The sequence below is a fragment of the Oncorhynchus clarkii genome, chromosome 28 (assembly GCF_045791955.1).
Source record: "Oncorhynchus clarkii lewisi isolate Uvic-CL-2024 chromosome 28, UVic_Ocla_1.0, whole genome shotgun sequence".
In the NCBI taxonomy this organism is placed as follows: Eukaryota; Metazoa; Chordata; class Actinopteri; order Salmoniformes; family Salmonidae; genus Oncorhynchus; species Oncorhynchus clarkii.
The window spans coordinates 23135586-23149431 of NC_092174.1; the positions used below are offsets into that span (position 1 = coordinate 23135586).

Here is a 13846-nt window from a genome sequence, read left to right on the forward strand (position 1 = left end):
TAGGAAGATTGTGAGTACCATAACAAGTATTTTCTTGAGTCTGTAGTCAACTATTACTGGCTAATGTTATTTAGCTTAGATTTGCTCCAGTTCAGTGATTGGCATGTTTACACATACAACTGACAATGCTTGATTAATGGACTTTTTCACGGGAATCGTGTCAAGAGTCCATTTTACATGACCTTATGATCTGAACAAGTTGTCTTTAGATTGTTGTTGTGAAAAGACTCTGAAATGAATACAGACAAAGATGCAGATCAGGGAGAATTATGTGTCAATGGTAATGTTGGGAATTACTCATACTGCTTATTGAACTAGTCCTGCACGCACAGCATACACAACAAACGCGCTGTGTCTTCACTCGGCACAGTGACGCATGACTGTGCAACAACGACATGTCTAAACAGATAGTGGTGTTTACCTGTGGTACAATTCCACCTTTGTGGATGTGGTTTTCCTCTCTTTTTCTCCCACACTCTGTGTATGGCCTTTGTCAAAACAGATGCACATTATGTCTACAATTTGTCATTAAGAAAAGCAACATTTAGATTCATAGATTTATTTTTGGGGGGACAGATATACCGTTAATCTAATGACTGAGAATCTCTCTGCATAGCACATCAAGTCTCTTTTCATTGACTTTGATGACCTTTTCTCTGATTTTCCTCCTGTCTACAGATACCAAGGGAGATACTGTATGGAAGTCATAGCCCTGTGCACACTTTACAATCCACCTGCAGTCCTGTCCACTCCATACAGGGGCCCATGTCTCCCCCCACAGTCCGCTCCATGCCCTCCTCCCCCTCCAGGATCCCCTATGGCCACCGAGCAGGGGGAGGGGTGCCAGGCAGTGCCACCCTCCCCAGGGCCAGCATGTCCAGTGGGCCCCCCAGCAGGTCCGTCACACCCTCCCCCAGTGCCATCCTGGAGAGAAGAGACGTCAAACCTGACGAGGACCTGAGCAGTACAAGTATGGCGCTGGTGCGTGCCGACGGGTTGTATGTCAACGTCACTGACCCCTACGCTGTCCAGGAGGGCCGGCTGAGTATCGCCTCCTCCCAGGGGGGCGGCCACATGGGAGACATGGTCGACATAGGTGGTGGTAGCCTCCACCGAGCCTTGGTCAAGTCCCCAGCCTCCTATACAGAGAACCCGGAGCAGCAGCACTCCCTCTACAGGCAGAAGTCCCGGAGGTACGGGGAAAGCCAGGGACTACCGCCACTCGGCACCAAAACCCCGCCCCCTTCCCCTCACAGATTGAACGACAACCACGGCCCTGTGGCCTCAGAGAGGGGCTCTCCTATTCGCCGGTCTCTGCGGAAGGAGAGTAATGGTAATACAGTGGAGGTGGTGAACAGGACCAGGGGTAGTGTGTCCTCTGTGTCCTCCTCTCCTGTGTTCGTGGAGCTCCCCTCAGGGCACTATGGGGACAGGCTGTTTCAGGGACACATCACCCCCAATGACCCCCAGACCAGGTGAGACTCACAGACAGAATTACTCATTCTATAACTATGTTGATACTCACGTAACAGAGGGCTCATTTTATTTGTTAACAGAGAGCTCATTTATTTGTTTATAGTCCACTCAGTAACGATTGCCTCTGTTTTGCAGGGAGTCCTGGGTGACTAACTACCACCTCAACTTTGGGTTTTTGATAAAGCACGATAGAAATTCAATGCGTTGTTGTTGTTGTTAATATTATCTATTATAGGTAACTGCCAAAATAATGGAATATCTTGAGTAAATGAGGGATACAAAGTATATTGAAAGCAGGTGCTTCTACACAGGTGTGGTTCCTTAGTTAATTAAGCAATTAACATTCCACCATGCTTAGGGTTATGTATAGAAAATCCTGGGCAGGCCATTATTTTGGTCACCATGGCTATGCCCCCATAGGATGGCAATGCCCCCATCCACAGCACACAAGTGGTCACTGAATGGTTTGATAAGCATGAAAACGATGTAAACCATATGAGAGATTCGGGAGTGGCGCCTGAGACAGCGTTTTCCACAACCATCAACAACATTTCATGTGAATTTCTTGTGAAAGAATGGAGTTGCATCCCACCAATAGATTTCCAGACACTTGTAGAATCTGTGCCAAGCTGTTCTGGCTCGTGGTGGCCCAACGCCCTATTAAGACACTTTATGTTGGTGTTTCCTTTATTTTGGCAGTTACCTGTACATAGCACAGTATTGTTTTTGGCTGAACATGTATTGTGTTTTGCAGTGAGCGAATGAAGGCCATGGAACAACAGATTGCCAGTCTGGCTGGCCTTGTTCAGCATGCACTTGCTATTGGTCCAGCTGAGATAGATAGGAGGACTGCTTCTCCTTTCCATGTCAACAACAGTGCAGGTGCTCTTATTACACAACAATTAGTGTTACAAAGTCAAATTAGGATTAGTTTTTTGTGGTTTCATGCATGGATAATTAAAGTTATTTTGAATCTGCCCTATTTTAATCTCGTATTACAGTAACTCATAGAGTTGTCTCACTGATCTGATGTGTAGGAGTGTCACCAGTTCCTGCATCCAGAACCCCTGCCCTCCTTGCAGATGGCTTCAATGCTCTAGTCCCTCAGGCCCCTTCCCCTGACTCCACCCTGCAGGTCACACTGACCACGGTCAGGAGGAACGTCACTGACCTCCGACAGCAGCTTCACCAACTCCGACAGCTACAGGTACTTAATAAGACACCTGCACATTACATTAATTCATTATCAGAATTGTTTAAAGATGCACTATGCAGAAATTGCTCCGCCCTTTCCTGGTTGCAAACATTCTAATAGTTAGCCTAATTTCAGTTTGTCACAAAATAGCAAGTACAGTGTAGAGAATCATTGTACCATCTAAACCACTGTGAAATATATTTTCCATAACCAAAAATATTGTATTTTCAGCTGTTTGAAGCTGGTGTACAAAACCGAAAGTCAAAGATGCAAAAACGAAACTTAAGAACGGGAAGCCACTTCTTGGACTTGCTTTCAATGAGAATGACACTTCTATATATAACACACATTTCTATGTGAATTTGGTTGGGTTGCCCAAAAAGTTTCCTATTGCAGCTTTATGTGATACCTCTTGTCATCCAAGCACCATAAGTGAAAACACAAACGTAAAAGACAGATGTACAATATTCACAATAATGTTATCTGAGAGAATCTGCATATATTTAGATTCAATATATACAGTATACCTTTATATGGTGTGTTCATATTATGTACTCCGTTATATTCCTCCATCACGTATAGTGCATCTCATTCATTGAGTGAGTGTTGTAATGCCACTGTGTATGGTCCATTACTAGATGCAGAACCAGGACAGTGTGAAGGGGATGCTGAAGAGAGCAGAGGAGGAGCTAGCTGAGGTGATGTCTGAGACCCTACAGAGACAACAGCAGGAGACCGAGCCTGGCCAGAGACAGAGGACCACGGTGGACGAGGAGAGACGCAAGTACCAGGCCATGGAGGAGAGAGTTCTGGCCCAGCTCAGGTAAAGGGTTGGAACCCCACACACTGACTGACAGGATATGTCATTTATTGAAGGTATTGACTTTGTTGAGCCCATCTTACTTTTACACAGCTATTGTTAATAACAAGAGTACAGATTATATCCTATGGCAACAAAAAGAGAAATCATCTACTTCCTAAAATAAACAGTGATCAGACGATAGTAATACGTAATTGCTCCAGATGCCCTATTAGTTTTTTTTTATTTGGCTAAACTGCTGAAGCTAACATTGTGAGCGTGATCTTATGTTGCAATGTGAAGTAATTAGTTGCAGCTAAAGTGGGATTAGTTAATCTACTCTGATTATGTAATCAGAACAGATTCCAGTGAATCAGAGCACAGTCTATCTACCAGCATGTGGTACGTACACTAACTCAGCTATGGAATGAGTCATTGGTATTCAGCCAAAAATTGCTAGTAATGTTTCACAATGTTTAAATGAGTGCTAATGAGGTTAAGTATGTGATCTGGGGGGACTGTGGTACTGACGGTGATAGGAGAGATTAGTAATGGAGTCAAAGCCAATGTCTTACTTTACTATGTCAGATCACTGGGCCAAATTCATCTTGGGGACTGGGGGGGATAGACAGTACTGTATGTGTTAAACACCTGTGTTACTGTATACTGTATGTAGCTGTTATGTAATGTTGAGAGCACAATTTGGGTGGGAAAACGGATATTGGGAAACAGCTATTGCTCACACTTTTTCACGCTTAACATACTTTTGAATATATAGTGTATGTGGACACACCTTCAAATTAGTGGATTCGGTTATTTCAGCCACACCTGTTGCTGACAGGTATACAGTTGAGCACACAGCCATGCAATCTCCTTAAACAAACATTGACAGTAGAATGGCCTTACTGAAAAGCTCAGTGACTTTCAACTTGGCACCTTCGTAGGATGTCACCTTTCCAACAAGTCAGTTCATCAAATTTCTGCCCTGCTCTTAGTGCTGATATTGTGAAGTGGAAATGTCTGGGAGCAACACCGGCTCAGCCGCGAAGTGGTAGGCCACACAAGCTCACAGAACCGCCGAGTGTTGCAATACTCACTACCGAGTTCCAAACTGCCTCTGGAAGTAACTTCTGCACAATAACTGTTCGTCAGGAATTTAATGAAATGGGTTTCCATGGCCGAGCAGCCGCACACAAGCCTAAGGTCACCATGCGCAATGCCAAGCGTTGGCTATAGTGGTGTAAAGCTCGCTGCCATTCAACTCTGGAGCAGTAGAAATGCTTTCTCTGGAGTGATTAATCACGCTTCACCATCTGGCAGTCCGATTGACAAGTCTGGGTTTGGTGGATGCCAGGAGAATGCTACATGCATAGTGGCAACTGTAAAGTTTGGTGGAGGAGGAATAATGGTCTGTGGCTGTTTTTCATGGTTTTTGCTAGGCCCCTTAGTTCCAGTGAAGGGAAATCTTAACGCAACAGCATACAATGACATTCTAGACTATTATGTGCTTCCAACGTTGTGGCAACAGTTTGGGGAAGGCTCTTTCCTGTTTCAGCATGACAATGCCCCCGTGCACAAAGCAAGGTCCATACATAAATGGTTTGTCGAGATCGGTGTGGAAGAACTTGACTGGCCTGCACAGAGCCTTGACCTCAACCCCCTCAACAAGTTGCCAGCAGCAATGTTCCAACATTTGATGGAAAGCCTTCCCAGAAGAGTGGAGGCTGTTTTGGCAGAAAAAGGGGAACCAACATCATATTAATGCCTATTATTTTGGAATGACGTTCAACAAGCAGTTGTCCACATACTTTTGGTCATTTAGTGTAGACGTTTTTATTTTTTAAATTTAACCTTTATTTAACTAGGCAAGTCAGTTAAGAACAAATTCTTATTTACAACCTAGGAACAGTGGGTTAACGACAGATTTTTACCAGCTCAGGGATTCGATCTAGCAACCATTTGGTTGTTGGCCCTACCACTAGGCTACCTGCCGCCCGTTTAGCAACGAAAACCAATGTGTGTGTGCAACACTTGGGGCAAAACAGACAGGGTTGGCTTAGAATCAAAAGATTGTTATCAACATGTAAACTAGAGGTCGACCGATTAATCGGAATGGCCGATTTAATTGGGGCCGATTTCAAGTTCTCATAACAATCGGAAATCAGTATTTTTGGACACCGATTTGGCTGATTTAAAAAAACATTTAAAAAAATCTACACCTTTATTTAACTAGGCAAGTCAGTTAAGAACACATACTTATTTTCAATGACAGCCTAGGAACGGTGGGTTAACTGCCTTGTTCAGGGGCAGAATGACAGATTTTTACCTTGTCAGCTTGGGGATTCGTTTTTGCAACCTTCTAGTTACTAATCCAACGCTCTAACCACCTGCCTTACATTGCACTCCACGAGGAGCCTGCATGCAGGCTGACTACCTGTTACATGAGGGTAGCAAGAAGTCAAGGTAAGTTGCTAGCTAGCATTAAACTTATCTTATAAAAAATAATCAATCTTAACATAATCACTAGTTAATTTCACATGGTTGATAATATTACTAGTTTATCTAGCATGTCCTGCGTTGCATATAATCGATGCGGTGCCTGTTAATTTCTTATCGAATCACAGCCTACTTCGCCAAACGGGTGATGATTTAGCACTGTCGTTGCTCCAACGTGTACCTAACGGGTGATGATTTAGCACTGTCGTTGCTCCAACGTGTACCTAACCATTAACATCAATGTCTTTCTTTAAAATCAATACACAAGTATATATTTTTAAACCTGCATATTTAGTTAATATTGCCTGCTAACATGAATTTCTTATAATTAGGGAAATTGTGTCACTTCTCTGGCGTTCCGTGCAAGCAGTCGGGTTATATGCAGCAGTTTGGGCCACCTGGCTCGTTGCGAACTGTGTGAAGTCCATTTATTCCTAACAAAGACCGTAATTAATTTGCCAGAATTTTACATAATTATGACATAACATTGAAGGATGTGTAATGTAACAGCAATATTTAGACTTAGGGATGCCACCCGTTAGATAAAATACGGAACGGTTCCGTATTTCACTGAAAGAATAAACGTTTTGTTTTCGAAATGATAGTTTCCGGATTCGACTTATCAATGTGTTATTATGTTATAATTAAGTCTATGATTTGATATTTGATAGAGAAGTCTGACTGAGCGGTGGTAGGCAGCAGCAGGCTCGTAAGCATTCATTCAAACAGCACTTTCGTGCGTTTTGCCAGCAGCTCTTCACTGTGCTTCAAGCATTGCGCTGTTTATGACTTCAAGCCTATCAATTCCAAATATTAGGCTGGTGTAACCGATGTGAAATGGCTAGCTAGTTAGCGGGGTGCGCGCGGGGTGCGCACAAACGTCACTCGCTCTGAGACTTGAAGTAGTTGTTCCCCTTGCTCTGCATGGGTAACTCTGCTTCGAGGGTGGCTGTTGTCGATGTGTTCCTGGTTCGAGCCCAGGTAGAGGCGAGGAGAGGGACGGAAGCTATACTGTTACACTGGCAATACTAAAGTGTCTTTTAGAACATCCAAATGTCAAAGGTATATGGAATACAAATGGTATAGAGAGAAATAGTCCTATAATTCCTATAATAACTACAACCTACAACCTCTTACCTTGGATATTGAAGTCTCATGTTAAAAGGAACCACCAGCTTTCATATGTTCTCATGTTCTGAGTAAGGAACTTAAACGTTATTTTTTTTTACATGGCACATATTGCACTTTTACTTTCTTCTCCAATACTTTGTTTTTGCATTATTTAAACCAAATTGAACATGTTTCATTATTTTTTTTAGGCTAAATTGATTTTTATTGATATATTATATTAAGTGTTAATTCAGTATTGTTGTAATTGTCATTATTACAAATACATTTTTTTTTAAATCGGCCGATTAATAGGTACCGGCTCTTTTTGGTCCTCCAATAATTGGTATCGGCATTGAAAAATCATAATCGGTCGACCTCTAGTTTGGACATACTGCCAAATTATCTAAAATGATAATAGAGGCGGCTTCTGGTAGAGAAATTAACATTGGGTTCTCTTGCAACAGCTCTGTTGTACATTCCGTCAGTCAGCATGCCAATTGCACATTCCCTCAAAACGTCAGACATTTGTGGCATTGTGTTCTGTACCAAAACTGCACATTTGAGTGGCCTTTTATTGTCCCCCAGGTGCACCTGTGTAATGATCATGCTTTTGAATATGCCACACCTGTCAGGTGGATGGATAATATTGGCAAAAGAGAAATGCTCATTAACAGGGAAGTAAACAAATTTATGCACAGAATTTGAGAGAAATATGCTTTTTGTGCTTATGGATAATTTCTGGGATCTTTTATTTCAGCTCATGAAACATTGGACCAACACTTTGTTGCGTTTATATTTTTGTTCAGAATATGGTTTCTACTTAACATTGGTATACAGTTGAAGTCGGAAGTTTACATACACTTAGGTTAGAGTCATTAAAACTAGTTTTTCAACCAATCCACAAATTTCTTGTTAACACAATATAGTTTTTGCAAGTCGGTTAGGACATCTACTTTGTGCATAGTAATTTTTCCAACAATTGTTTTGACAGATTATTTCACTTATAATTCACTGTATCACAATTCCAGTGGGTCAGAAGTTTACATACACTAAGTTGACTGTGCCTTTTTAAACCGCTTGGAAAATGTCATGGCTTTAGAAGCTTCTGATTGGCTAATTGACATAATTTGAGTCAATTGGAGGTGTACCTGTGGATGTATTTCAAGGCCTACCTTCAAACTCAGTGCCTCTTTGCTTGACATCATGGACAAATCAAAAGAAATCAGCCAAGACCTCAGAATTTTTTTTTTAACCTCCACAAGTCTGGTTCATCCTTGGGAGCAATTTCCAAACACCTGAAGGTACCACGTTTATCTGTGCAAACAATAGTAAGCAAGTATAAACACCGTGGGACCACGCAGCTATCATACCACTCGGGAAGGAGACGCATTGTCTTCTAGAGAGGAACGTACTTTGGTGCGAAAAGTGCAAATCAATTCCAGAACAACAGCAAAGAACCTTGTGAAGATGCTGGAGCAAACCGGTACAAAAGTATCTGTATCCACAGTAAAAACGAGTCCTATATCGACATAACCTGAAAGGCCGCTCAGCAAGGAGGAGGCCAGTGCTCCAAAAACGCCATAAAAAAGCCAGACTACAGTTTGCAACTGCACATGGGGACAAAGATCATACTTATTGGATAAATGTCCTCTGGTCTGATTAAACAAAAGTAGAACTGTTTGGCCATAATGACCATCGTTATGTTAGGAGGAAAGGGGGGGGGGCTTGCAAGCCGAAGAACACCGTTCCAACCGTGAAGCACGGGGTGGCAGCATCATGTTGTGGGGGTGCTTTGCTGCAGGAGGGACTGGTGCACTTCACAAAATAGATGGCATCATGAGGAAGGGAAGATTATGTGGGTATATTGAAGCAGCATCAAGACATCAGTCAGGAAGTTAAAGTTTGGTCGCAAATGGGTCTTCCAAATGGACAATGACCCCAAGCATACTTCCAAAGTTGTTGCAAAATGGCAGCAGAACAGGGGCAGTATTTTCATTTTTGGAAAAAAAACGAAGAAGAATAGCCGTAGGTGGCTACATTGCGTAAGTGGTCACCTGATGGCTCCCAGGGTGACTCTCGCGTAAAATACAGAGGTAGCCATTACTCCAATCGGTCCTACTGAAAAACGAATTGTCCCGACAGATATATTATCGAATAGATATTTGAAAAACACCTTGAGGATTGATTATAAACAACGTTTGCTATGTTTCTGTCGATATTATGGAGCTAATTTGGAATATTTTTCGCCGTTTTCGTGACTGCAATTTCCGGGCGATTTCTCAGCCAAACGTGAAGAACAAACGGAGCTATTTCGCCTACAAAAATAATATTTTTGGGAAAAAATGAACTTTGGCGATCTACCTGGGAGTCTCGTGAGTGAAAGCATCCGAAGTTAATCAAAGGTAAACGATTTAATTTGATTGCTTTTCTGATTTGTGACAATGTTGCCTGCTGCTAACAAGGCATAATGCTATGCTAGGCTATCAATAAACTTACACATGCTTGTCTAGCTTTGGCTGTAAAGCATATTTTGAAAATCTGAGATGACAGGGTGATTAACAAAAGGCTAAGCTGTGTCTCAATATATTTCATTTGTGATTTTCATGAATAGGAATATTTTCTAGGGATATTTATGTCCGTTGCGTTATGCTAATTAGTGTCAGGCGATGATTACGCTCCCGGACCCGGGATGGGGAGTCACAAGAAGTTAAGGACAACAAAGTCAAAAAAACAATCCTATAGAAAATGTGTGGGCAGAATTGAAAATGCGTGTGCGAGCAAGTTACACCTGCTCTGTCAGGAGGAATGGGCCAAAATTCACCCAACTTATTGTGGGAAGTTTGTGGAAGGCTACCCGAAACGTTTGTCCCAAGTTAAAAACTGAGTTTAAATGTATTTGTATGTAAACTTCCTACTTCAACTGTATGTATGACTTCAAATGTATTAACAGATGTTTTAGGTAGGCAATATATAGGCTACTATAAAATGTCATGTATTTTAGTTTTTCTTGGAATAGAAACACCATAATATAAACTTTAGCTTGCACTATGCAGAAATTGCTAAAACTCTAATAGTTCACCCATTTTCAGTATATGTGACAAAATAAGATGGCACAATGATTCTCTATGCTATACTATCTAAATTTGTTCGGGTCACCCAAAAAGTTACATATTGCCATTTTAATTAAGCTAAAATATCAGAAATAAATCATAATGAAGGCCAGTATCAGCTCCTTTTCATAAATAAAAAAGAATAAATAATCTCAACGTGTAGCAGTCAAATGATTTGCGCACAAAAGCAAGCTTCAACCAACTTAATTTGCATTGAGCGTGAGAAATGCTCTTTACAAGTGAAATATTAGTATTATAAAGACAGAAAAATACACGTCAAAGTTTAATTACACAAAGGAATATTAGTGGGAATATAACCATAATATATACAAGAGAATGGAATATATTTGAAAAGCCTAAAATTGAGAAATACATCCCCGTGTGGATTCTATTTTTCAATTTATTTTAGATTTGATTGGACAAAACAAGTAGGCTGCAAGTACAGTGCAACAGACTTTAGTGAACCATTTCCAGAAAATGTATACAAAACAACACATTTAGGAGCAAAACATCCTGAATATCAGGACGCACAACTGCAACGCGTTTAGAATACTAATTCATACGCACATTGCATCTGAAACTGTTCTTTAGAGATTGCAACCCATCTGTCCCCATGAAAAGTATGTTTATGGCTCCATCTACATTCATTCCACCTGGGACAGGACAAATCTTATTTGTGATATCAGGCCAAGTTTAGCAGAAGGCATGAAGAGCTCTGCTTGTCTTCAAATGCCCTGATTTATGCATTGTGACACTTTTGTTTACCTATGGCCCCATAATAAGGCATTAGCTAAAGTTCTTCCCGCTAATGAAAACAACTCCACAAAATATTATTGTCCAAATAATCTGTGCACACCTCAGATTTTTTGGGCCCAGTTAGTGGCTTTTGACTCCTTGTAGCTTGAAGTGTTTTAAATAGCCTAATTGGTCTGTGTCAGCCTGTGCAGAATAGTAAGGTAGTAATAATTTTTTATGAAGTCTGGTACACCCTCCTGTAGACTCTTAAAAAGGGTTCTTTACCAACATCTTCCTCAGTGTTGGAACCAAATAATGTCTCTATTTGTTTTTCAGAATAATCTTGTGTTTTGAGAAAGTAGATAACATATACTAACATATACTAACATACAGTGCCTTGCGAAAGTATTCGGCCCCCTTGAACTTTGCGACCTTTTGCCACATTTCAGGCTTCAAACATAAAGATATAAAACTGTATTTTTTTGTGAAGAATCAACAACAAGTGGGACACAATCATGAAGTGGAACGACATTTATAGGATATTTAAAACTTTTTTAACAAATCAAAAACTGAAAAATTGGGCGTGCAAAATTATTCAGCCCCCTTAAGTTAATACTTTGTAGCGCCACCTTTTGCTGCGATTACAGCTGTAAGTCGCTTGGGGTATGTCTCTATCAGTTTTGCACATCGAGAGACTGACATTTTTTCCCATTCCTCCTTGCAAAACAGCTCGAGCTCATTGAGGTTGGATGGAGAGCATTTGTGAACAGCAGTTTTCAGTTCTTTCCACAGATTCTCGATTGGATTCAGGTCTGGACTTTGACTTGGCCATTCTAACACCTGGATATGTTTATTTTTGAACCATTCCATTGTAGATTTTGCTTTATGTTTTGGATCATTGTCTTGTTGGAAGACAAATCTCCATCCCAGTCTCAGGTCTTTTGCAGACTCCATCAGGTTTTCTTCCAGAATGGTCCTGTATTTGTCTCCATCCATCTTCCCACGACACTTTTTATGGATATCTTTAAAAAATGGCTTTCTTCTTACCACTCTTCCATAAAGGCCAGATTTGTGCAATATACGACTGATTGTTGTCCTATGGACAGAGTCTCCCACCTCAGCTGTAGATCTCTGCAGTTCATCCAGAGTGATCATGGGCCTCTTGGCTGCATCTCTGATCAGTCTTCTCCTTGTATGAGCTGAAAGTTTAGAGGGACGGCCAGGTCTTGGTAGATTTGCAGTGGTCTGATACTCCTTCCATTTCAATATTATCGCTTGCACAGTGCTCCTTGGGATGTTTGAAGCTTGGGAAATCTTTTTGTATCCAAATCCGGCTTTAAACTTCTTCAAAACAGTATCTCGGACCTGCCTGGTGTGTTCCTTGTTCTTCATGATGCTCTCTGCGCTTTTAACGGACCTCTGAGACTATCACAGTGCAGGTGCATTCATACGGAGACTTGATTACACACAGGTGGATTGTATTTATCATCATTAGTCATGTAGGTCAACATTGGATCATTCAGAGATCCTCACTGAACTTCTGGAGAGAGTTTGCTGCACTGAAAGTAAAGGGGCTGAATAATTTTGCACGCCCAATTTTTCAGTTTTTGATTTGTTAAAAAAGTTTGAAATATCCAATAAATGTCGTTCCACTTCGTGATTGTGTCCCACTTGTTGTTGATTCTTCACAAAAAAATACAGTTTTATATCTTTATGTTTGAAGCCTGAAATGTGGCAAAAGGTCGCAAAGTTCAAGGGGGCCGAATACTTTCGCAAGGCACTGTATATAAATGAGTATGAATAATTTAGGTAAACAATTGCATATTAAATGATGTGTGGTCTGTCGTGCAGTCGAATTTTACAATATACAACGTGTCCCCCAAAATGTGTATATACAGTGCCAGTCAAAAGTTTGGACACACCTACTCATTCAAGGGTTTTTATTTATTTAGACTATTTTCGACATTATAAAATAATAGTGAAGACATCAAAACTATGAAATAACACATATGGAATCATGTAGTAACCAAAAGAGTTTAAAAAAATGTAAATATATTTTATATTTGAGATTCTTCAAAGAAGCCACCGTTTGCCTTGATGGCAGCTTTGCACACACTTGCATGAACTCAACATTTACTTCGCTGCCATCTGATGTTTATTGCTCGTTATTACATTAGGAGAAATCACCACGCAAAAACTACAGTGCCTGGGAGAAGATGCAAAAATGGAACCATTTATGAGTTGAGCAGTGAGCACCATCATAATATAGGCCAATCACCAATGTCTTTCCTTGTCATGCCAAACATGAACATTGGTTTTACTGTAATGTTATGACCAGATGAAGAACCTGTGTCTCTCAGGGAGCTGGAGGAGTATGTGGACCGTCTGAGGAGAGACTCGTCCTCCGACAAAGGTCAGCTGTCAATCACCCTCAGGGACGTGGAGGAGGGAGCTGTCAACCTCAGGAGGGTGGGAGAGGCTTTGGCTGGACTTAAAGGTGAGCACTGTCTGGGGCTGCTGCTAGAGGTTAGCACATCATTGACCACAGGTAGAAGATGTTCAAGTGATTAAGTTACCAATAGCAGGAGATACGCCATAGCAGCATTAATCATATACAACCAGTCAGTTCTGTAATGTTTTAAAATATGTGAAGGGTAAGAAAGGACACCGTGGATAGCTGACACCTCGTCAATGTGTGACAACTTTAGGATTTATGGTCCCTCCCCTCTGTCAGGTGAGTTCCCAAGCCTGCATGGGAAGATGCGGACGGTGCTGCGTGTGGAGGTGGAGGCGGTGCGATTCCTGAAGGAGGAGCCTCATAAGATGGACAGCATGCTTAAGAGGGTCAAAGCCCTGACAGAGGCTCTCAGCGGTCTCAGAAGGTACATGCTGCCCCTATATATCATCCAGGACATGTAAGAGCAT

The 13846-nt window shown here is 41.3% G+C and overlaps 1 protein-coding gene across 4 annotated transcripts in view; it reads left to right on the forward strand.

The window, feature by feature from the left end:
• Nucleotides 1-13846, forward strand: part of LOC139386854 (KIAA1217 ortholog) — an 83717-nt gene that overhangs the window by 47643 nt on the left and 22228 nt on the right. For all 4 annotated transcript variants that reach the window (XM_071132711.1, XM_071132708.1, XM_071132710.1 and 1 more), the window contains exons 6-11: nucleotides 679-1475; nucleotides 2231-2358; nucleotides 2514-2683; nucleotides 3310-3494; nucleotides 13282-13418; nucleotides 13656-13803. In XM_071132711.1, coding sequence (XP_070988812.1) covers nucleotides 679-1475; nucleotides 2231-2358; nucleotides 2514-2683; nucleotides 3310-3494; nucleotides 13282-13418; nucleotides 13656-13803 — 1565 coding nt within the window. The remainder of the gene's footprint in view (nucleotides 1-678; nucleotides 1476-2230; nucleotides 2359-2513; nucleotides 2684-3309; nucleotides 3495-13281; nucleotides 13419-13655; nucleotides 13804-13846) is intronic.